Below are 26,392 nucleotides of genomic sequence, written 5' to 3'. Positions count from 1 at the left end.
CAGGTTTCTGTAGGGTGGAACAACAAAAAAGATCATCTGTGGGGAAAACTATTGTTCGTTGGAATGCAGTAGGCCGCTTTCGATCGCTCGCCGCGTACATGGAATTTTTATGACTAGTCCCCGCCCCCCTCTTTTACCGTACGTGCATCAGTGCATCACTATTATGCCGTTGTACCTTTGCAGGCATATCCAAGACCCAGCAATTCGACGAGTTGACGGTGCGGACAACTCAATTTACGCGGTAATAATAGTAATAATAGTCAACCGTCGGATGGCACGAGAATAATATATTAATATCATAGATGGACGTCAGCCATTGAAACACAACAGAAGCGACGGTCAAACAGTTTATCGATTTGTTTACATTTTGCCGGAGGCTCGGCATGATCGTAGAATATTATGTTTAAATGAAACAAACGGATTTTAAATGACGACGATACGGTTACGACATCACGCCGAGCCTCGGGCAACATTTCAAGGTCGACCACGGCTATTGACAATCGTCTTACATCATGAGGTCAACTGAAATATTCATTAGTGAACGATGGGGGAGAGGGGAATTTTGATAGCTTACTCTGCCGCTTCTATTATGTTTTAATCATAATATCGATGTTGTGAACACATTTTTTTTTATTACGTTGGTCACACTTTTAAGAATAACACGTGTCTTGGTAAACGATGTTTGAATGTTTGCCGTTCTTATCAATCGCCATTTCGCCTATCCCAAAGATTATTTCACATGAATTTTTGTTTATTACGGCGTCATCGTAATGGAAAAAAGTTGAGAAGGAAGGAATATTGCGTTTCGCCTTTTGCTGTTTCGCGTTTGTGTATAAGCCGAGCTCTAATTTTCAGTGTCAAATATTGTTTCAACATTAAGAATTTCGAGTGAGTATTTGTAGTTTGTATTATTATTTTGTATTTTAGACAAAGACTTAATTCTATTGAATGATTGATACATTAAATTAAACTGTTATTGTATAAAACACATTTTTATTTTAATCGTGACCGTGTAGTATACATTTACTAACGGTGTTAGTACATTGGCCGAAATTGATGATATTCTATTCAACCAGCAGTACTTATAATTTTGTATTTTTACTGTAGAAATGTTTGCGTTCGGTCATATAAAAACTTTTTTTTTAATTGACGATATATAGGTGAAAGTTTTTGAAAGTAATTATTAACGTGATAATTACTCATTTCTCTAAGTATTTAAAGTTTTAAGTTATGTAACTACAATGAGATTGGGCCAGCGAATTACCAAGAACATTTCTGTGGGCCGATTGAAATATGGGCCAGTTTTATTTATTTGGTCGTGATTTTACTTGTTTATGATAATGATAAATTAATACAAACATTATTTTAAAATAAAAATTGAATCAAATTATTAAATTGTACAGTAACTGTAATCAAATGTTAGAAATCCTAAAACTCGGTAGGCAATACCTTCTTTTCCGGAATTTATTGTAGTTTAATTATTTTATACAAAATACATATTTTATAACATAGTTTCTTATAATACTATTACATTGTTATTTTATTGTGCAAAAAAATTGGACTGTACCTAATATATGTGATATATTTTATTTGAAACTCTTTTATCCTATGGTGTCACTGTGTCAGACAATAAACTAAATAAAATATATTATAATATTTTTCAAAAACAATAAAATATTCTTGAATCATAAAATGTACAACATGCCTATATGCTGCCTCAATTAGCTGTCTTAGAAACTATTTTAAATATCATATTATCATATTAGATAAATTCAGTATAAACTATAAGCTAACATATAACTATTATAACTCTTATAATAAAGTAATTGGTTATAATATTAATTTTTGTCAACAAATATAATATAAGAAGTTACTTTTTATACATATCAAATTAATGATTCTTTTATTTTTGAAATCTTTACTATATTGTAACAAGTATTAATATATTACACCATTTTTTGAATTAATATATATATATATATATATTATAAAAAATTAGAAAGAATTTATGAAATTATAAAATAGTATATAAAATGGGAGTTATTTTTTATAAAATGAGATCTGGAAAAAAAGTTGTTAACTGGCTCAAATATATCGTGTAAACGTATCGGGACAAGCTGAAGTTATGTTAAAATAATTCTATTTGATTTCTTTTTCTGTGTTTTTATAAAACATAAAACATAGGTTTTCAAAGAATTTTTGTATTTAGATATTTTTAATGGCATTAAAAAATATTGACAATCATATAAAATGAATAGTCACTACTCAAATTAAGTATACTGAATATATTTGTCTCTCTATGTAAATAATCTAAATTTATAAATAGTGTATGATATAATATTTTCCAGTTCATCCTATATTATATTATTGTATTATAATTCTATTGAATTTGAATATTATATATTAAGCTTGAACAACATAATATATTATTATGTTAATAATAAATGGTAATTAATAATTATTGTTTTGAATGATTTTGTTTCATATTAAATATTTTGATAAAGAATATACTTGCCAAAAATTAAATGTTATTGCAACTTGTCTGTCAGTTGCATTGCTTCTGTTTTTGTTTTAATTTTACATAATATTTAATATAACTACAATTTTACATGATATACGCCATAGTAATTTTTTTTTTTATATTGTTTCATTATAATTTACCAACAGTCGAAATTCAAAACGATAATTGTTTCAATTTACAATTGTTATGAACTCATCATTAATTATATTATAATTGAAGAAATATAAGTGTTATATTAAAGTTTATTAATTTTCTACTTGTATTTTATAGTCTAGTCCTTTTGATAAAATATCTTTTAATGCCTATTAATAAATAATAATTTTTATGAACTGTAAAATGCATAATTTATATAATATAATACATAATATACCTATTATAACATTATTATAAGTATAACATTATTTATAGATACAGATATATTTTCAAATACCTTACAGATATATATTTTTTATTATAACTTGTAATTAATCATAATTTTTACTGGTCTCTGCTTTTGACTTAAATATATTAAGTATTAAAGTAGGTATTCACATATAAGCTAAGAGTTATACAGTATAATGCAACTGTTTAGGTTAGGTATTATTGTTATTCATTTGGGATTATAATACCATGATTAATACCATTAGTATTAATAATTTACTAAGACCTTTATTATACAATAATTGAGAATACAATTATACATATTTTCACACGAGTTTATTACTTTTAACATACTACTTAAATAGAATGGGCACTGAGGGTTATTTTATGCTATTGGTTGCTAGAGCTTTAAAAAAAATATTAACACTTTTTTTTTATTTAGAACTTATAAATAAAATGTATTTATTTATTATTGCATTTTTATATATACAATGTTGAGACTTCGAGCACCAACAGCAATTTAGCTAATGGTTATAGTAAGCTGTAACTTACAACATAATATTCTGACAGTCAATCAGAGTTGCTAAAACATATCAAAATTTCAGGAAAAATAAAGGTTATTAAGATGTCTACAGCAGATGTGAATTCACTTAAAATTAAACATGATTGATTTGTGGCTAATAGTTACGTACTCACGTACCCAAGCGTTATGCATGTATAAATATATATATATATATATATATATACGACTATATGAGTATGTCCCTAGCTTTAAATAAAATTGTTTAATTTTAACAGATTCTCATAATTTAAAATAGCGTTCATCTCGTAAACATTCGTTTTATTTGTGAAAGCATTAAATTAAAATTATATTTTATTTTTTATTAAGTATACAGAATAATTCTTTATCAAAAAACACTCATTATTTTAAAAAGTATTAATGTTTTTTAAAATATTTTTTTACATAATTTCAAGTTGTTAAGAAACAACGTTTTTATTAAAAATTTATATTTTTAAATATTTTTTATCCTTAGTATTTTTTAAGTTTTTTACTTTTTTGAATGACAACATAGATTTTTAATTTCATACTCCAAAGCAGAATAATTTTTTGAGTATTTTGATACATAAAAATCAAATTTAGGGCGAGTAGTTTATGAGTTATAACTATTTAAAGTTTTTGTTCCGCGGAGTGGAGTGGCACGGGGTTACCCCGCAAAATGTTTGTCCACTACTCAGCTTGTCTAAACTTTAAATACGCCTAACTCATAAACTGCTTGCCCTAAATTCGATTTTTATGTATCAAAATACTCAAAAAATTATTGTGCTTTGGAATATGAAATTAAAAATCTATGTTGTCATTCAAAAAAGTAAAAACTTATAAGGATAAAAAATATTTAAAAATATAAATTTTGAATAAAAACGTTGTTTTTTAATAACTTGAAACTATGTAAAAAAATATTTTCAAAAACATTAATACTTTTTGAAATAATGAGTGTTGTTTGATAAAATAATCACTCTGTATATAATTATTATTTTCAATCGCTGGTACGTCGTTAAAATATGCATCAAATATCAAAAACAAATCTTAATATTATGGTTCAAAAGCATAAGAGATAAAAATATAATACATTATCTAACTGACTAAAACAAACATGCAAATGTTAAAAATTTTCTACGTGACAGATTTAAGTATTACGTTATATTTATTATTTAGACTATTGTATACTTATATTTATTTTCATTTAACATGAGTGACGGGCATTAAATTATTATAACGTAATTTCACGTGACTGACAATAAAAATATAGACTTGACAAATGTAGAAAATTTGAATGGCTTTTAATTCGTTCATTGTTGTACTTTATTTATTAATCATATTATTATTTATACATATTGTATTGCGTTCAATCTTTGATAGTGGTACGCAGATTGAGTTATTTTAGAATATTTCTTCAAATTTTTTAATATCTATAACTTTTAAATCAATACGTCACGAAACAGTTAATAATTATACTATGTATGGAAAATTCAATTGAATATTACAAAATAAAACAAAATTATATTAGTTTTATGCTTTTTATGTATTATCTAGGACCATAGGCGCCAAGTTTTTAAAAAATATGGTTTTATGCCTCTGTATCATAGGCATAAATGTACAATTTGGAGGATGGGGCTTAGCTCCTGGTCAATATAATGTCCCCATAAAATCCAATAGTGTAATGGGTGCCCAATACTCCATAATAATTTCAATGGGTGCCTGAGCCCTCAGGCATCCATGTACATGGCGGCGATTGTTAACTGCGCCCAAGGTACAGGTAAACACAAAATCACACATGTAAATTGTGCCTGTGTTTTTATCAAGTATAAAAAGGTGATATGTAAACTGTGCAGTGGTAAAATTTTAGAAATGAAGAGCTATATTTTACAAAATTACAATTTCTAATTTATACTTAATTCAATACAGCCATTAACAATTAATAGAATAAAATTAAAAATCAAAAAATATATATAATTTAAAAAAATACAATATTAGGAAAAATAATAACATTCATTTTATTTATACTTGGTTCATTACAGCCATATTATAATAGGGTTTAAATTTTGTTCAGTGATTCTATCGTCATCACCTACCGTTTTTAAAAACGCTGTGCAAGTTTTGATTGTACATCGCCACTTTACCTCACCTGAACTTAGATGCCGATTTATTTTACAAAATTTAAATTTTGAAATTATTTTCAAGCTCTTTTCGCGCTGTGTGATATGAATTGTTCGATCATTGTGACTTCACTGATTAAAGTACTAGCAGACCTATGCCAGATTTAGTGATAATCATCAGTTATCGTATACCGCAATAGTTATTTGATAACGCATTAGTATTTTTATAAATACTATGGTTTTAGACAAAAATACATTTAGATTGAAAAAGTACACATCATAGATTTACTTTAATAAGTTAAAAGTTTTGTATAACTTACAAACGGGGCGCAGCTTACATTATACCTTTTTAACATAGATACAAATTTGAGCGCAGTTTACATATGCCCGTACATGGCGTCTATGTCTAGGATAGTAGACTAGCATTTGCATATTAATTTTGCGCAATAAAATAAAAAGCCTAGCTCAATTTTGTTTCATTTTACATCGAAATTTGTAATTTTATATTGCATATTTTTGCATATTCAACTAATCACCCCATTTATTAATATGAAAATCAGCCGCGTTAATTAACCTATATATATATATATATATATATATATATATATATATATATATTATATACAATTAATTATAATATTATTTTAATTTATATTATGTGGATGTAGGTACTTCTAATAACGAATTTAATTATTTTATGGACTATATATTTATGTATATATTTTTTAGTATTATAAACATTTTATAATACAATACAATAAATATACGAGTAACGTCTGTCCTAACTTAGGTTAGGTTATAAGCGTGTCATATCTTATAAATTGTAAAATATAGATATATTAGTAATGGTTGGTGGGTATAGATTATAGTAGGTATAAGGTGAATGACTGAATTTAGGTACGTGTTATATTTATATAATATAGCGGTGAGATTGCAGTAATACAGTGGTTCTCGACCTAGTCGACCTTTTTATTTATGCTCACGGAACATTTCTTATAACCATATATTTTGGACGGAATACTATAGTAATAAAGTAATACTATGCACTTGTACTACGGTCGCGACCCGCGGCACACCTACAGCTAGTTCGTGGTACACCGGTTGAAAATCACTGCAGTAATATGTCCGTTACACAGATGTTTTACCACATAACGCTTATTATTCTAAAACTAGTTGTTTTCCTCACTCCGAGAGTAGTGCGGTCATCATAGTACTATATAATATTAAAGGTGTCACAACTATTTGAAACTTTTTGTAGATATTTGAAATTTTCCATTTCTTTTTTATAAGTATTGATAAAAATGTTTCTCTAGATAAAAATACTTCAAAATTTGTCACACGTAGTTCATTTATCAAATAAAAAATATCCAAAATATAACCACGATATTTTTTATAAGTATTTAAAGATAGAATTTTGACAAAATTCGTCGATCATGAAAATTTGAATTTATCTTGTACATAGTAACAATATTTATAAAATGTTCAATTTTTATATCTAAGACTTCAAAATTCAAGACAAGGTTGCTAATTGAGAACAAAACATATATAAACATTTATTTTAATTTCAAATTTAGACAAAATTACATATTTAAACGAAGAATTAATAGTGTTAAATAGTTATTTTTATTTTGTTTTAATTCGATAACATTATTTTCGAGGACTTAACATATTTATTATATTATAAATTTTAGTATATGGAACGGCATTTTCAAAATGATATGTAGATCAATTATTATTACTAATATTATAATATAAATTATTGCTATTACTTATAATAAACCAACCTATGATGTAATATCATTGAATTCAAATTTAACACACCCATTTCAGTGACCCATTCGCCATCTATACTGTACAGCAGAGCAGTATCCACTTGCCCACCTTCTTTTGTTCTTTGAGCATTATGCTGCTGAGTACAGCGCGTACGTACCAGGAGCGAGGTTTTTCTTGAATTTCTACGGTATGGGGTGTATTGAACAACAATGATATTATTATATTTTGGTCATGTTATTTTCGGGTTGAAGTCTTGCCGTTTGTAAGAGTGTTTTGTGGGCGTCTGTCGGTACAAAAGTGGCTTCGATTAATCGTCGATTCATGGCTAGGTACATCGAGTTTTCGATCGATTTTTGTGGGAACGAATTACTACCTAGCAAAGTTGTGAAATGTTTATATTATTATATATAGTATTAGTATATACTATATACGATATTCGGATATTCCACACGTCCGCTAGTTTTCTCCCTCACTATGCGACGCTGCCGGAATCGTGCTCGTAAGGCGGCATGCTCATCTAACTCGTACTGTCATGGTCCGCGTATCTATATTATGTAGTTGTGTCACACTTCGCTCCAACTTCCGACGCCGCCATCGCTCTTGTTCCACCCGTTATCTCTCTCCCCACCACGTGTCGACCATTCATACATTTTCATTTGTTGTGGTCACCACCGCACCGCTCTGCACCCACTACCATCGTCACCGAACCGGCACGTTTTTCCTTCATTTCGTTACGGTTTACACGGTTGTTGTCGACCGTCGACTTGCCCTGGGTCGTCTTGTTTCCGAATAATAGCTACCAAGCCCAGCTGTTGTAGCTGTTGTCGTGGTACTTATGCCTGCTCTTCGGTAAGATCCTATTTGGAATAATAATATTATAATATTATAATTCGCCGAAAACGTCATAATCGTACGGTTCTCGCGTGCATTCTACCGCAGCCGTTATTCAAAAATATTTATTTTTTTTTTTAGTTTTTTTACCTGTATTCCATACATAGATATATTATGCTACTCATATGTCAGGTACTTGTTACGCCATTTCATTATATTCACTTGGGCGGAACTATAGGGTTTTACATTTGAATGAGCTATTTATTTATTTTTGATTAGTTTCTATCATCATTTTTTTTACCAATGCACAGTGGTGGATTAAAAAAATTTAACCCGGGTAAATTATTACTGGTTCTTAATTTGTATTGTTCTGAATATATTTAGTGATATTTTTTAGAGTATAAATGCTTACTTATTTTGAACTTTTAATATTTTATACATCACGTTGCTCTAAAATTAGTAATTATTTTAAACAAAATTGGACAATGCAAACGATTTTTCCGGTCCCGAGAAAAAACCCGCATATATGTTGTCTCCGTCTTACACACGTGCGTTAAAATCTACAGTTTCAAAAAGATCATAACTTACTTAAAAATAATATCAATAAAAGGCTACGTAAGGCATTGGAATTTTATAATAGGTCAGTTCACTCTAATATCCTAACACAATCAGCACAATATTGAAACTGGTGAATGAAAATCTGTCATGTCTCGTGTGTGTAAGACGGAGACAACACATGCGGGTACTACGTCCTCTTATTAAAACAATACTCGAACAAATTTTTGGAACTGTGTTTGTTGGCTAACATGGACAAAAGACAGTCATTTTATTCATATATTATGTTTTTACTCTCAATATTGCACTGAAACATTTACATTTATATTTTACACATTTACATACAATGATATTTTCTATTATCGTTATATTACTTATTATATAATATATATATATATATAGATAAGTATTTAATTTTTACCTTGTAATATATGTACACTTTATGTGCAATGACAATTTCTACATTTCATTTTATTATTACAGCTAAACAATGATAGGTACTTACTTGTTAGAAAATTATCAAGTTGTGTTTACCTAGAAGTCTATTACCAAATTTTTAAATCATCCGTTCCTTGATGAGTGTTTTAATTTATAAAAAATGAATATACCTACCCTATTTAAAATATTAATAATGTAAAATAACTTCTATGTAGGAATATATTTATTTATTTTATATTGTGTATAATAAAAGTTTGCTTATAATTTGAAATATGTAATAATATGCATTAGTATTTGATAGTGTACCTATTCAACTTCTTCTGATAACGAACTTTTATTTTAATACATACAGCCATACAGGTCGTTTTACGGTACCGTAGAGTTTGTGTAAACGAAGGATTACTGTTACTCATATTTTGCATTTAATAACAATGTAATATTACATTACATTTAAAAAAAGTGTTTATAGTTTTTTTCTAATAAATCACTTTATTTTTAATAATTTCTTCAATACAAATTCTCTTCAAAATATTTTTCTGCACAGCCATAAAGTAGAAATGACACTAGAAAAGTCCCTGCATACCCCACCGTTATAACAACATAGTTTGCTATTGATTTTTACTATAATAGACGGAGTCCAGTGGCGTAACTAAATTTGGGTCCACGGGCTAGTATCAAGTGTGGGCCCCTATATATTGATATTATCAAAATTAAAAAAAAACAACAGTCATTACTTATTATAAATATAGTTTATTTATGTTATATGTACAAAACTACAAAGTAGCTATTCAAAGTTTTTTTTTCTAGCTTTCATCTCAGGAAATGTTTTTATCAGTTCTTTAGTGTCTATTTGTCTGTTTTCTAATAATATGATAGGTATGTTTTGCATTTTTTTCTAACAGTACCTGCCTCGTGAATTTTAAAATAAAATTCAAATGTTTGTCATTTTAGATTCTGAACGAAGTGATGAATGTATTGATTTTACAATGATGTGTGTTTTTATTTTTATTTTTGTGTTTGTCATCACGTTTTGGAATAGTAATAATGCTTCGATTTTTGACTTCACCTCCTCTTTGAATAGGAGAATTCATCTAGTTGGTATTTTGGGGGTCAAAAGTAATAAATTTACAGTAGTTTTCAAAAGCGTCAAGAAAAACCTTAAAAAAGTAATAGAAAATCAGGAATTTTTTCGCATGATATTTTGTTGTAAATCAAAAACGAATCATTGTAAATACTTGAAATTTTCACCAATTTTTTATAATAGTGTTATATATTTACGATTAATTTTTCAAAATTTTTGAACTTTTTTTAAGTTATTTGCAGACAATTGAAATTTTTGATTTTTCTAATTTTTTTTCTTGAAATGCTGATAAAAAAGATTGGCTTTTCAAAAAATCTTTAAAATTTTTTACAAGGTTTATTATAAGTTGTACTTATCGTAGAAAAAAAAATCAAAAATCGTTAGTCACAACTTTTGTTTTTAAGAATTTAAAGTTCTAATGTTACAAAGTATGTCAAAATCGCAAAAATGAACAAGGAATTTTGAAGTTGAAAATTCATAAAATTTTTGTGATTTATACCTAGGGTTAAAAAACCCTATTCAAGGTTTTCCATAAGTTTTCCTTCAAATAACTATCAAAAAGAATTCTAGCGTCAATATATAAAAATTGTATGAGCATATGAAATTAATTTTTTACGAAATCGCTTAAAAAAACGGTATATTACAATTTAAATATAGGGGTTATAATATAATATATCCTACTAATTATCATTGACTGACAAATCATCTCCGTTCAGAATCGTTTTTCGTATACAATGATACCCGGCATTGCATTCAAATTTAACACATTCATTATAGTGACCTAATACACCCCATCCTTGCTATACACTATACAGCAGAGCAATACCCACTTGCCCGCCCTTTTTTATAATACAAATTGTATTTACAAGGATCGAGAGCCCCGCGCCATTGCCGTGCCTTGTCATCTCATAGTTATGTCACTGAGACTGACAGAGAGTCTTTCATATTTAATAGTGTGGAATATTTCATAGGATTTCATAGATATGACGATACAAAAGCTGAACCTTTATTGTTGTATAATATATATAATGTATAAGGTATCCAATGTGACTATGTGAGGCTAACTTTAATCATTATAGTGAATTGGTATTTTTAAATATACTAATTTATAGGTTGTTAAGTTGAGTTGTATTGGGCAAACCTAAGAACTAAAAATTATTTTATTTTGTAGATGACAAAATTGACTTAAAATATTTATCACGCAGTAAATATAATACTGTGGTAGTTGCAATAACAGAATTAAGTTAACCGGAAAATCGTATAGGTAGTCGCGATAACTGAACCTAATATATACCAATTTTTAATTTATAAAATACCTATTACTTATAGTAGTGCCACTCTAAGAACGCTACTCGTTCGCGCATCCAAGTAGCGGCGGCGGCGACAGTTGCGGCGGTCAGCATTCGGGAAGGTTTAGTTGTGGGAATGCACGAGATCGGACGAATTTTGGTCGCCGCCCAGTAGCATTCTTACGATGACCATACTATAGCGTATAGCAGAACGGTATTCAGTTGCCTACTTTTTTTTTATTTACATTTTGTTAACATTTTAAAATGCTTGTTATTTAAAATTTAAACAAATAGGGTACCACCTCTCTGCTCTACAGTAGGAACCTAATCAAGAGTGTACCTCGTCATTGAGTAGGCCGAGTAGGAGTATAATGGATGTATTAAAAACCTGTAAAATTCTATGAAAATTAAGTCATTGCATACAAAAAATTATTCTAAGCACAGAAGGTTAGCTTATCATATAAAATATATGTTTCTCTTGCTATTAATTATTATTGTAATTTATTTTTCTATTTATAGTCACAGTTAATTACAACTATAAATAGGTAATAGCATACAATTAATCTAAATATTTTGAAAATGTCGTATAATATTACGTATATAAGATACAATAATATATGTAGAGTTTTATAAATTCTTACAAAATATATTTTTAAATTGCAAAAACAATCAAAATTGTGTAATTCTTCATTTAAATATCAAATTCCATCTAAATTTGAACAAAATGTCTAAAAAAAAAATGTCAAATGTCTATAAATTGTTTAAAAAGACTGTAAAATATGATAATATAAACATTTTGTGATAGTATATACGGTTATTCGTTTTTGAATTATAATAAAATAATAAAATTGTTCGATGAGAAATCTTTATTTTATGCGTAAATATACTATGTCGTCAAAATTTAAACTTCTGATGCTCATAAATATTATTTGTGGAATTATACATACTTTTATATAAGAATGCAGTATATTTTCAATCGTTATTTATTTTGTTCTTTAGTCAATTGCCATAAACGCTTAAAATTTTGAGTAGGTATACATAGTTCGGGTTTGCAAAGTTCTGTTTATGATAGACTTGCATATTAAATTGAAATATATTTTTGAGTGGTCATATATCTTTTATTTATTAGTGTAATTTATAGATTTCTGTTATACTTAAATATATATTTGGGCTGCTAAATTTATGAGCACATTACAATTATATTTTTGTGTATTTATTACATATTATATATTATTGTACATTATTATTATAGTTTAAGATAATTAATTAGTTATCTATTTCTTTGTTCAGATAAAATATTGGAGTCTACAAGTAATATAATGTGTGCAACTAGATCAACTAATATAGACAATTCAGAACTTAATGAGATGCCACAACATATTATTGAACAAACAAAGAACACAGATATAAATATGGAAATATCTGATGATGAATCCACTGTAACTATTGGTGAATTAAGTGTTGATGAATATTATGATGACATAATACATGGTAGACAGCTTGTACATGCAGAATTATATTGCGCTGATCAAAATGAAAAAAGTGAATCATCTAACATTGTCAATAGTGTTAACAATGAGGATAGTGATGAGGACAGTGATTATGATGAAGAAAATCTTGAAGGAGAAGCTTTGATCGTCAATGATATACAATTGTCATTACCAACTGTCGCACAAGTAAATAGACACAATCGTGCCCACATTCGTGAAAATGCTCATGATCATACAAATAACCAAGTACATGGTCAAGCACGTGAAAATACTCATGTACAACCCACACATAATCAAAATTATGTACACACTCTTAAAAACACAGTTTGTCATAGACAAGCATGCAATAATTTAGTTATGCCTATCAAGCCCAAACCTCGTAGTAAATCATTTTAAAACTATTTAGATTAAGTTTTATGTTAAGTTAATACAAATTTTATTTTTTAGATAAACCAAGGGCTGCAGCTATTGAAGCAGCAGCAAAAATTGCTAAAGCTAGTACCAAAAAGAAAAACATTCATAGAAAGATAAATAGTACTAAAATATATTATTCTTGTGGCGTGAGTTAAATACAATATTTTATTTTATTATTAATATTGATTAAGTAATTTTCTAATAACTTGGCAATAACGGAAACATATTCATTACTTGATGACATTTCTCAATTACTGTTATATTTACTAAACATATATTTAATTAAGGCCACATGTTCATCACACTATTTTTGCAAATAGAATACTTAATAGCAGCATTTATTTGTATAAAAGACTACAACAGTAAAATAACAACTATGCAATACTTCAGATATAGTGTTATATATCGTATTTTGGTTAGATTCCAGACTGTTCTAACCATGTCCCTTAAACATAGATTAAACGTAGATCTTTGGATTTTTAAGAAATATATTATCATACTTCGTTTTTTCTTCAATAAAATAGATATTTTTTTAGAGCACTTTCAAAAGTAGGGCAGTTAATTAGTTAGACCAAACAAAATATTTTAACTTGTTAAGTGGCAACCTCATTTTTTTTTATATAAATTACATAAATAAGTATTATAAAATAGATTAATAATTTTTTTTTTAATAAGTTCATCATGTTTTTTTTTTTTAATAATAAATTAATTGATAAAATACTTTTTGTATGAAAATGTAGGTTTTTAAGTATTTTAATTTTTTAATCAATATCTCTCACTTTCAGACTTCTTATCATATTCTGATATTTTATCTCCTATTTTTGTTACAGTATCATTGATATTTTAAATTGACTTTGTAAAAAATAAAATCTACTTAAACATACATAGTGACATAAGATAATTATTAAAAATTATATTGTAGACACATCTGGTTTTTTGAAGAACGATTTTAATCATTGGTAAATATAAATAATTCATGTCATTGTTGGTAATAAAAGATAATCAATGAGTTTTTACACTCCCGAGAATACTTTTATACGTTCAACATTTCGACGCTTCCAGGGAAGAAGGTCGTAAACGACATTTTCTTATTTTTTCAAGAGAACCGAAATAAAAATACAACACATTTTTCTGCCATATTCTATAGGAATATCACTTACTTGATCATGTTTTGCAGTGTATTCTATTTACAACTATAAAATTTACTGATAATTACGGTAAAAATTAGCTTATTAACGATAATATGGGGGTTATGCCCATTATTTCTCAAGATAATCTCATAACATCATATCGACGGGTACAAGAAAAAAAAGCGTAAGCGACATATTTATTAATCGTTTACGCCTGACAAAAGTCGTTTACGCTGAATATAACTACACATCTGATAATAATTGGCGTTTACGAAAAATATTTAAAAATCGATAGTAATTCGTAAAAAAATCGTATCTATACGATCATCAATAGAGAATCGTGGCGTTTACGCTAAAATTCTATTAACTCATTTTCGGCCAGAATGTCGTTTACGACCTTCTTCCCTGGAAGCGTCGATTTGTATAACCATAAGACTTTTTTAAATGTCCAATTTAAATTGCATAAGTATGAATAAATTTAAATAAATTGTTGAATATGATTTCCACATCTACCTTTTATATTTTACACATCAGCATTTGATTGTATTGTGTTGTATAAAATATGAGCAGTTCAAACCCCTTAAATATTTGTTTTTTAATTGCTATTTAAAATTCAAAAAATATTTTTTTTGTCCTTTTTCTCAAAACACCTCCAAAATTAGTATTGTAATTTACTACCAGTAGGAAATGTAATAATTTTATTCGATAATTTATATTTATTCACACTCCTAATTATAATCGCTAAGTTGCCTACCATTTCCTCTTTATAAATTAGTTGCTTTAAAAACTTTAATTTGCCCCACTGAATTTAAATTGGAATAATGAATCAAAACATAAAGTACATTTTATATCATAATTTTATTTAAAAAAATATGATGTACAGTCCATCAAATAAAATGAATGATTGTGTACTGCTGTATAACTATATGAAACATATGAATAACCATTATTGTGCCTTAAGAAACATTATATTATACATAATAAAAAGAAAAAATTGTTTGAATGGGCTGCCAAGTTAATGTATCACAATTCTATTGTTTATTTTGTTTTAAACATTTTTTAATTTATTAATAAAATTAAACCTTCAAATTTTCTAAGAAACATTTGTTAGTTGTACAAATTTTTAAATGTAAATAATTTCAGCATCGTGAAAAAATTGGTGGTACTCCATTGAAATTTATTGGTATAAAAACTCCAATGATTATGAAAGAATCTCGTATATTGGATGAACGCTTAATGAAAACTACATTTTTTGTAAGTATTTAATATTACAAATGTTCTTATATATATATGTAAAAATTAATATAATATTATATAATTTTGTACTGACCGTTGGTGATTAACGAGCATTAATAAAAAAAGATCAAGTAATATGAAATTACTATTTTACTATAAGCACTACCAAATTACTCGGCATACAACATCACGGTTCACTGAGACTATTATGGCATTGTGACCACAATAACTTGACAATAGTAAAAATATGATAATAAGACTGATAATATAATATACCAATGAGGCTGATTATAATACATAATAATATAATCTGACATATGTATAAATTTACATTTTTCAAATTGTGATTACAGCTTTTAAAATTACCAGCTTCTCTTACAGTCCATCAAATTTTAAGTGATTTCCAAAGAAAGGCAAATGTGTAAGTAAATAGTACTGTTATTTTGTGCGTAAAATTTTCTTTTGTTTATATGTTTATTTTATACCTTTTTGACATAACTGTGAGACAATAGTTAAATTAAAAACAAAAATTAACTTATAAGTAAGCAGGTACAGTATTTCTATTATAATGCAGTATTTTCAATATTTTGTATTGTACCTATATTAATAAAATTGATCACTAATCAATGCTTAATATGGTTATTGCTTTATTTAAAATTGAGTAGGTACCTATTTTGAATTAAAAAAATGTTACTTGTAATGCTTATTATTTTTTTATTTTTATAATACTTAATTTTTTTTTTTTTTGTAGGCGTCCAGAAGTTATGAATCTCATATTTACTGCTTTTAACTATGCTTTATCTGCATGGTGTTTATACTTCATTGAAAAACGGCAATATAATAAAGTAATTATGTTTTTATACTATACTAACCATGATTGTTTTTATTATAATATTTTTTAATCGGTACCTAATTAATTATAACTACATTAATTACACATATTCAATCGAGTAAATATTTTCTGAATGGTTTTGATTTTTACTATATAATATAAGGTGACTAAAGTAGTGTAGGTTATAGGTTTTTAAAATAATTTAAAAATGTATTGTTTATTTTGTTGTTGTTTATAATCAGTGAATCAAAGAATATTAATTAATTCAATTAGTTATTTAAATAAATTGAAAATACATGTTATGATAAAAATAATGAGTTGTTTAGGTCAAAGATAGTATATTCCTTATATTATATAAAATTTAATCATAGTTATATTGCTAGAATCAAAAATAAACTTAAGAAAAAAATCATGATCCAGTATTTAATTGGCTATTAAATTGTTCCCATTTGATATGTTTACTGTTTAAGTTGAAAGGAGAAGCGCTACCAGGTATAGATTGTGTGTTGAGTACTAATTTGAAAATTTTTTTAATTTTAGTTTATTTTACTTGTGTATGTTCCAAAACATTTTATTAGTCTTAATATTTCCGTGAAAAATTAATATATTTATTAAATGTAGTTTTTTTACAGAAATTTGTAAAAAATTTCTAGTTAAATGGCGTAAGTTTCAAATTTAAATTTTGACAATATCAAAAAAACTTTAACATACAATTTTTTTAATTTTCTAGATAGCCTTTTTTATCATATTTTTCTAAATAGTTAAAAAAGTATTAAAATTAACTAAATTTCTTAAGACATTAGGTTATTATAATTAACTACGTAGAATTGAGTTATTCATTGATTTTTTAATTTTACTGAAAACTTATTTTTACTTTTATATAATGTCCATGAGCAAAATAGATGGGTTGATCAAAGAGCATAACAAATGTCGACCATACCATTAAAATTTTAACTATTTTTTTGTTATTGGTGCTTGGATGCTGGAGTAAGAAAATAGTTAATTTATTGTAATAAAAAATAAAATAAAACTATAGAAACAAATTTGTTCAATATCGAAAACTTAATTGATAACTTGGTTAGATTCCACTGAATTATAATCTTTTTTAGTTACTATTCTAGAATGTATTATTAAAATAATAAATTGAACATTTATAAAACTAAATTGTATATCAAATAATTTTTGGAAATATGTTTAAAACATGTATGTCATTCAATCAGAACTTTTTAACTAAATCTTGTAAAAACATAATTTAAATTATTGATATGGAATTCTTACTGTACTAAAGGATAGATTAATCTGTTTTCTTTAAAACTTTATCAAAATATAATCTATGCAAAAATTACATGAGTACAAATGTTTTTATTTGAAATATTTCAAACATTTTTCATTAATAATAATTTAATACATTTTTGATAGATAATATATCATTTATTTTGTATAGTTTATTTTTATATCTTATTTAATCGTTACATTGCAATTATTAAACATTACTTAATGATTCCCAATATTACTAATCTCCAAGGTATAAAATATTTTGTGTAATTAAAAATCTGTAAATATTAGATATATATATTTAAGTTTTACCTCATACTAAGCTAAGATAAATTGTAAAACACTGATTAGTAAGATGCTATCTAAATCATAATTTATATAAATATTACATAATTTAAATTTATACTTATATATACGGGAATTCATGCCTATTATTTTTAAGAAGTTTAGTGTAGGCAAATATCTAAATTTGTTTAAATGGGTCGTAAAAATATGTTTCTAGCGTAGACAATACATATAATATATTGATTATAAATGTGTTATTATTATATTATTTTATTCTATATTATTTGCATGGTTTGAAGTATGTGAGACTGTAGTGTAGTTAGAATAGTTCAGTACTGAGAAACACTATTATTAATTGTTAGTTTTTTTTTTTATTCTAAAAATATCGATATATTGACAAGTATATTATTTGATCTAGTTATTTAATAATTTTTAGACATATTTGAAATCTTTATAAAATTTACTTCAATTCAACTTACATTTTTATATTAATTTTTTAAATATAATATAAGAAAGTTAAAAAGGATTTTAATGTTTAATTTAAAAAAAAGAAAATTAGTTTTCAAATTAATATTTTATTACAATAAACTCAAATATATTTTCAAAAAGTTGTATACAATTATTGTAGTAGTTGGTACAGTTGATATAAGATTTTTTTTTATTTTGAATCTAGTTTGGTAGAAAATATCGCCAGGATTAAATCCCTGTAATAATGATTCTACAAATCATAGAATAAATTGTAATTTTTATAATCGCTTGTATAGTTGTATACATTCATTTTTAATATTATATGTACAAAAATTATTCATATTTATTATTCTACTATTGGTGGTATTTAATTCATTTTAATTTTGTTTACAGATTGTTAAAAAGTATCCCAATCGTCAAATGTCTGAATTATATGGTTTAGCTCATCTTTTCAGGTTTATTGGTAAGTTCTTTTTTAACAACTTTTGTTGTTATGGTTAAGTAATAGATTTATATGTTTTTACATATTGTTACTGAGTTAATGTAGTCTTAGGTGAGTATAAAATGTGGATGATTCGTTCAATTCTGAGTTTGTAGAAAAAATATGATTGCATATTTCAGAATTTTTATAGGTTAGGAATAATTAAAAGAGTATTATGCTTAGCTTATTTAGCATATTTCGAAATATTTTGCAAATTGTGATAAAAAAAATATTTGTTTTAATATGTCGGTATCTGGAAAAATATATTTTGAGCATTAACAATTTTTTTTGTATCATTTTGATAAAAAAAAATCACACGGCATACAGTGTATAGTGTTTATCATAAGTTGCCATCTCATTCATGACTGGCAATGCTAGCAGTTGTTTTCATACTGACAAAATCAACGTATTTGTTTATCAATTATTTAATTGCTCAAATATTTTGTTTTGCACTTTTGTAACTACATATAGCGTGATTTTTGAGTTTTTTTAAAACCTATTAATACGATGGATAGAATTATTCAACAAAAACGACATTGTTTTAACATTGGACAGTGATTGTTACATTTATATTATATTCTTTTCTTACATAAGTGCAATATTGTTCCATTATAACACTCATGTATCAAGTATGTTTCATTAATTACTTAAGAATTATTGTAAAAAAATAAATTATAAAAAATGTATATTAAAGTATAGTATAATATTATAGTATATTTGTGTTTTTGCATATCTTTTAAATTTCCAAGAGAAAATAATGAGAATATTTGAAGGTTTTTAGAGAATATTATACCATCATATATTAGGTATTTTAAGAGAATATAAATCCAGTCTTTAGTCATGAGTACCTAATAATATTTTATTATATCATTTTTAAACCATGTGGATAATTAAAAACCAATTTGAGGTGTATGTAAATTTTTCGGTTCTAAATTACAATATTATAAAGCTGAAAACAGGTTTAGTTAATCAAATATATAATTATTTATAAACAATAAGTTATAACATACAATTATTTAAAGTTAATATGGAACACAATTAACACATGATTTTTCAATTACATCTCATTATTGTCTTAATTAGTTCATGGATGGGATAGAGTATTATAACATTTAAAAACTCGTGAAAAACTTTTATTTTTGTTGCAAATATTATAATTTTATTAATTGGCGCATCAGTCTACAATTTTATTGGGATTTTATCCCCCCTACGTTTTCTTGTTTTATAAATGTAGACATAGTACAGTACAGGCCGTCGTACGAGTCTGTTGTGCTTATCGATAATCTTACTCGTAATGTAATGGTTATTTGTGCGTTGTGTACATTAACTATCAAGCGTATCGAACCTTCTAGTGTGTGTAATATTTGTAATCGAGTTTTTCATTATAACTGTATCGACTTGTCAACTAATTCTAAAGAGTGGAAGTGTGTGAACTGTCTAAATATTATGAAAATTCCGCCGGCGTCGAATAAACCTGATAATGGAAAACTGGATGAATTAATAAAGTTAATTAAATCGTTAGAAAAAAAGATTTCTATGCACGAATCTAATATTTCAAACAAATTTACTTTTCCAGCCTATTATTAAAATGTCCGTGGCTTACGTACTAAGCTGTGTGATTTAAATTGTAATATCCCTTTAATTAATGTAAAATATTTTATTTTAACTGAAACTTGGCTTGGTGATGATATATCTAATACGGAATTAGGTTTTGATAATTATAATGTTTAGAACTGATAGGACCATAATGACTTGCACATGTACGAGAGGTGGTGGTGTGGCGGTGTGTGTACATAAAAGTTTTTATTTATTATCTTCAACAATTATTAATATTCAAGATAATAGCATTGAACAGTTATATGTACTTTTGACCTTAAATGCCAAATTGAAATGTGTAATAAGAGTTTGTTATAACCCACCAACCAGTAATATAAGCATATATATAGAACATACCAATACGATAGAATGGTTATTATCTAATACATATACGAACAAACATAATATTATCTGGTGATTATAATCTCTCGGGTACCAAATTTTATAACAATACCTTCGGGCTAAAATATAGTGGTGTTCGTTCTCAAAAAGCCAATATAATTTTTGATAGCTTTTCGTTCCTCAACTTTTACCAAATTAATGCTTATGCCAATGTGTTCAACTCTACTTTTGATTTAATTTTCACTAATAATAACGATTTAATTGTAGAGTTTTCAAATCCAACTCTGGTTTCTGTCGATCGTTATCATCCTGCACTTCATCTAATTTTAGAATTTAATTTATACAGTGATCATGAGTGTTTTGAGTCTTTCCTTAATTTTAAAAATACAAACTATACGGTTATCAATAAGTATTTAAATAATATTGATTGGTCATTTTTGTATCATCTTAATGACGTTAACACTGCCACTAACCTATTCTATGAAATAATTAATAAAAGTATTCATTTATTTGTTCCTAAAAAAAAATAATTTAGTCAATCATTTCCATTTCGGTTTTCAAATATATTATGTAATTTAATTATAAAAAAAAAATAAATTCATTAATTATTTAAATTAACTAATAATTATTCTTATTATGAGACGTTTTCTACATTAAGATATAATTGTAAAGTATTGTCTAAACAATACTATCAAAATTATTTAAGGTAGGATACAGTCTAATTTTTACAAACAATCCTAGACATTTTTGGAAATTTATTTAAAATAAAAAAAATTCTAACTCTTTACAAAATAACATGTATTTAAATGGTTAATACCCTGAGAACAGGGAAATTATTATTAATCTCATTTGCATCTGCTTACTCATCCTCAATCTCAATAAATTCATTAACACAAAATATGCCACTTGTTTCTAGTCATTCAGTTGATCTATCTTCCTGTGATATTTCTATATCCGAAGTTTTTGATGAACTTTCTTTCCTTAAACCCAACATAAAAAGTGGTTCAAATTTAATTCCATCTATTTTTCTCTTAAACTGTAAATACGCTTTTATCTGGCCAATTCATTTTCTTTTTTCTTTATCTTTGTCTACTGGTAATTTACCGTTAAGTTGGAAAATAAGCTACATCTATCCAATTTTTAAATCAAGAAATAGAGATGATATTCAATATTATCGACCAATCTCTAGACTAAACAAGTTATCTAAACTTTTCGAGAAATTGCTTGAATCCAAAATTACATCTTCACTAAATGTTGTTCTGTCTAATATGCAACATAGTTTTTGTAAAGCTAAATCAACTATAACGAACTTGTTAATCTTTTACTCTGATTCAGTAACCTCAGTACAGGGAAATGGGCAAATAAATGCTATATACACAAATCTTAGAAAATCATTCGATATTGTAAATCATGGTATATTATTATCAAAATTAGCACAGCTGGGAGTAACTAATCCAATGTTAACATGGTTAGGTCTTATCTCATAGAAAGGAAACAACAAGTTAAATTAAACAATTACATATTTGACATAATTAATGTCACCTCAGGAGTACCCCAGGGCAGTCATTTATCCCCCATTTTATTTAACATATTTATTAATGATCTTCGGTACGTATTCACCAATTGTAAATTTCTGTTATTTGCAGATGACTTAAAATTATATTTATCGATTAATTCTATTGATGATTGTGATAAATTAAAAAATTATTTAATACAATTAGAAAATTGGTGTCAAATTAATTCATTACGTATTAATGTTTCAAAATGTTTTCAATTAACTTTCACTAAACGTAAAAAACCTATAACTTTTAATTATTTTATTGGAACTGATAGGCTAAATATCAAAACATTTATAAAAGATCTTTGTATCATTTTATCATTTTATCTAGTAACTTAACATTTAATGGACATATTACATTCATGTGCAATAAAGCAATATGTATGTTTGGCTTTTTAAAACGAAACTGTAGTGAATTTAATGATCCAAATTGTTTGAAAACTTTATATTGTTCATTAATTCGTACATTAGTTGAATATGGTTCAATTATATAGAGTCCTTATCAATCTGGACTTGTTACTAAAATCGAGATGATACAGAATCGCTTTCTTAATATGTGCGCTTCAAGCTTGGAAAAATAAATACCCCCTCAATTGTTTTAGCTAAACAACTTAATCTTTAATCCCTAACGGATAGGCGGTTTAACAATGATATTTTTTTCCTTTATAAATTGTTAAATAACATTATTATTTGTCCCGAGCTTTTAGAAAAAATTCCATTAAATGTACCAACTCACTCCCTACGTTATATTAATACTTTCTATGTACAACCAAAAAAACAAAACTATAGTCACTATGCTCCCATGAATAGAATTTTAATAAATAGTAACTCCAATCAAAATATTGACTTTTTTTTTTTTGATTCACCAAGCAAGCTAAAAAATGTTCTAAGTAATCAGTTATAATTTTCTACTTATTGTAATCATATGTTGAACATTTCTTGTTTCGATTATATTTCAATTTATTATTGACATAATCGAGATTATTATTTACATTTATTGCTTTATATTATTCTGTACTCTTTGCCCTAAATTGCGTTATTATTATTTATTGTAAATTTTCCTCTTTACAAATAAATAAATAATAATAATTATTATTATTATTATAAGTTATGCTGGCTGTATCGGCTATTCTAGTTATTAGATAAAACGTTCAACAATTTTAAATCATTTTCAAAATGTATAAATTTAAATATTTTGAAGTTTTATATCCAAAATACTTTAATATTAATCTATAAATAAAATATATCTTGTGTAAATAATATCATTTATTAATTAATGTTAATCTATTTCAGCCACTCTTCCAAGGTTGTATCATCAAATGAGACCTTATCGCTCTGAATTTTGCGTACATGTTACTGAATTCATGAATAAATTAATGGAGTAAGTTTTTGATGTGTAATTTATGCTACAATGTGACATAATATTTTTAAATAATTATATTTATGTTATACATATATTATAAACATTTTCGAATTTAGAGTTAGGCTTTTCTTTTACTCTTTTTAAAAAATTAATTTCCGACGACTTAATTTGTCGTTGAAAGAAAATTTAAACATTAATTTAACTTATTTTAGTGAATAATAACTTTTTAACCCAAAAATCTTTTGTCACAGCTATTTGGTCGAGGAGAACTTACAAGTTGATATTGAGAATGACTATGAACATGCAAAGCCTGAATATCATCGATTGACTTATTGGTCTATTCGTAATCAGAGGTAGATGTTGATGAGTATATAATTAATTTAAAAATCTCATGATAAATAAACATTAATATCACTGTTATAATATTTTCAATAATTTATTTAAAAAAAATAATTATAAAACTATTACATTTAATACTTATCTATTTAAAATTTATATATGGTTAATTAAATCATAAAATGTATAATTAGACTATGTCTGCTTCACAATTCCCTTAATTCTACAATATTAATTTTCCAATTTAATTTTCTCAATAAAAGACGTAAAACACTCTAGGCACAACAATTATGTTTTTATTATTTATCATCTTGTCAGAATATAAAGTAAACCATGAAATTCGTATAATTTTATTTTATTTTGAAAATCTCTATTCATTAATATTAAGAAAAAAAGGGTTATATGGTCTTGACAATTATAAAAAAATTATTTTATATTTATCATTCTTAGAATTATACTAAAAAATGTTTTTAATTATTAGTTTGACCAAGCCAAGAAAAATAAGTTGTCTAAATTTATTCTTTGTTTATTTTTCATACTTATTTTAACTAAAGTTAATGGATTGTTATACTAATAAATCTACTTTTGCCAATAGTTATCACATTTAACAATTATATTAGTATTAAATGGTTTTACAAATACCTACTTTAATACTACTACTATTCATAGATCCTATTTTTATAGATATTATATATTTTTTTAATGTTTAAAATCATAATCTAATAAGTTATTTATATTATGTTTTAATAATTTTATAATGACAAATTTTGTATTTCTGATTGATGTAATTAGTATAAAAAAATTATTTAAAGAGTACAAATAAATACATCAGTATCTTTAAAATATTTAAGTGTATAGTATAAAATATTAATTAAATTATAAACAATATATTTGTGATTATGTTTTTGTAAGTTTTTAATTGTTTAAAAGTTATTCTCAACATAAATTGATTATAAAATAGATATTATTGATTTTATTAAATTAATATTAATACATTTTTTGTATAAAATAATTTAAGTATTTTTTTATTTGTCAAATACAATTTAAGCATTTTTAAGAATTGTATTACCTATATAACTTTGTTTAAAGTGTATAAAATAGGATCTTTTAAATTTTAACTTCAAATACAATAATTTGTAGGTTTTAAATTACTTTTTAATTTTATTTATATTCAATTTTAGAAAAACTGATAATTTTATATAATTTCAATACATTTTATTTATTATATGTCATTGAATATTTTTTTAGTTTGTAATTCATTTATTTGTACATTAGTTTCTATATTGCAAAAGCCCACTCATTTGTGTTTAATATTTTTAATTTATCTATTATTTAATAAATTATAATTCATATAACCTTATTTTTAATGATATTTAAATTACTTACTATATAAGAATATTTAATATTATGTTATTAATAAGTAAAAATATTTCATTTTCATTTTTTAATGAAATATAAAATTTATCAGAAATATTTTTAAATATAGTGTACAATATTATTTCATTTTAAGTGTCTTTAATTTTGTCATTTATATCTTTTTTTTATTATCTAATCAGGGACCTCTCCGTAAGTATGAGATTGTCACACATAATACATCCAGTAAATGTGCTGCACTTTTGAGTGATAGTAACCAGTTTTAAATAATAATTATTGAGTGAAAAAAAATATATAAATTAATTGAGAGTATATTTAAATTAAAAAAGGTAACTTTCTACCCGTAAAGAAAATCAGTTGTGTCTAGGCTAGTTTCTATTAATGTATTTGAGCTTCTATAACACAATGTTGGAGAATTTGTAGTACTTGTTCATTTGTGGCCAAAAATAATCAATGAATATTTACAGATATATCATATATTATATTTTTGCAATATGAATCTAAGAATAACTAGTATACCGTTACGGCATCCACCTAACCCGGGATCACACCTGTGTTTTTTATTATAATTTGCTATTTCCTGTAGGCTGTAATTACGGATCCCGGCACCAAATAGCGCCATACCCAATACTTAAAGGTACGTGGTTCACCTCATAAGTACGACCAATGAGTCATATCATTTATATTCATATCAACTATAAAACTGGTT

The 26,392-nt window shown here is 25.6% G+C and overlaps 1 protein-coding gene across 1 annotated transcript; it reads left to right on the top strand.

Annotated features, from left to right (window-relative positions):
- Positions 1-763: 763 nt before the first annotated feature.
- LOC113558571 lies at positions 764-24,454 on the top strand. The gene is made up of 9 exons (XM_026964068.1): positions 764-888; positions 12,794-13,375; positions 13,441-13,553; positions 15,681-15,791; positions 16,127-16,194; positions 16,525-16,618; positions 19,027-19,096; positions 23,904-23,991; positions 24,225-24,454. Exons 2-9 carry the CDS (start codon positions 12,823-12,825, stop codon positions 24,328-24,330), a joined length of 1,203 nt encoding a protein of 400 aa, XP_026819869.1. The 5' UTR covers positions 764-888; positions 12,794-12,822; the 3' UTR covers positions 24,331-24,454.
- The last annotated feature ends 1,938 nt before the right edge of the window (positions 24,455-26,392 follow it).

The sequence above is a fragment of the Rhopalosiphum maidis genome, chromosome 3 (assembly GCF_003676215.2).
Source record: "Rhopalosiphum maidis isolate BTI-1 chromosome 3, ASM367621v3, whole genome shotgun sequence".
Taxonomy (NCBI): Eukaryota; Metazoa; Arthropoda; class Insecta; order Hemiptera; family Aphididae; genus Rhopalosiphum; species Rhopalosiphum maidis.
Note: the sequence above shows the minus strand (reverse complement) of the source record. Positions and strands in the feature narration are given on the sequence as shown.

Excerpts from the sequence above, each read along its gene's own strand:
- LOC113558571 (XM_026964068.1), top strand. The coding sequence starts at position 12,823 with ATGTGTGCAACTAGATCAACTAATATAGACAATTCAGAACTTAATGAG. Across the intron at positions 16,195-16,524 it reads TTCCAAAGAAAGGCAAATGT|GCGTCCAGAAGTTATGAATC; the intron begins GTAAGTAAATAG and ends TTTTTTTTGTAG. Across the intron at positions 19,097-23,903 it reads TCATCTTTTCAGGTTTATTG|CCACTCTTCCAAGGTTGTAT; the intron begins GTAAGTTCTTTT and ends AATCTATTTCAG.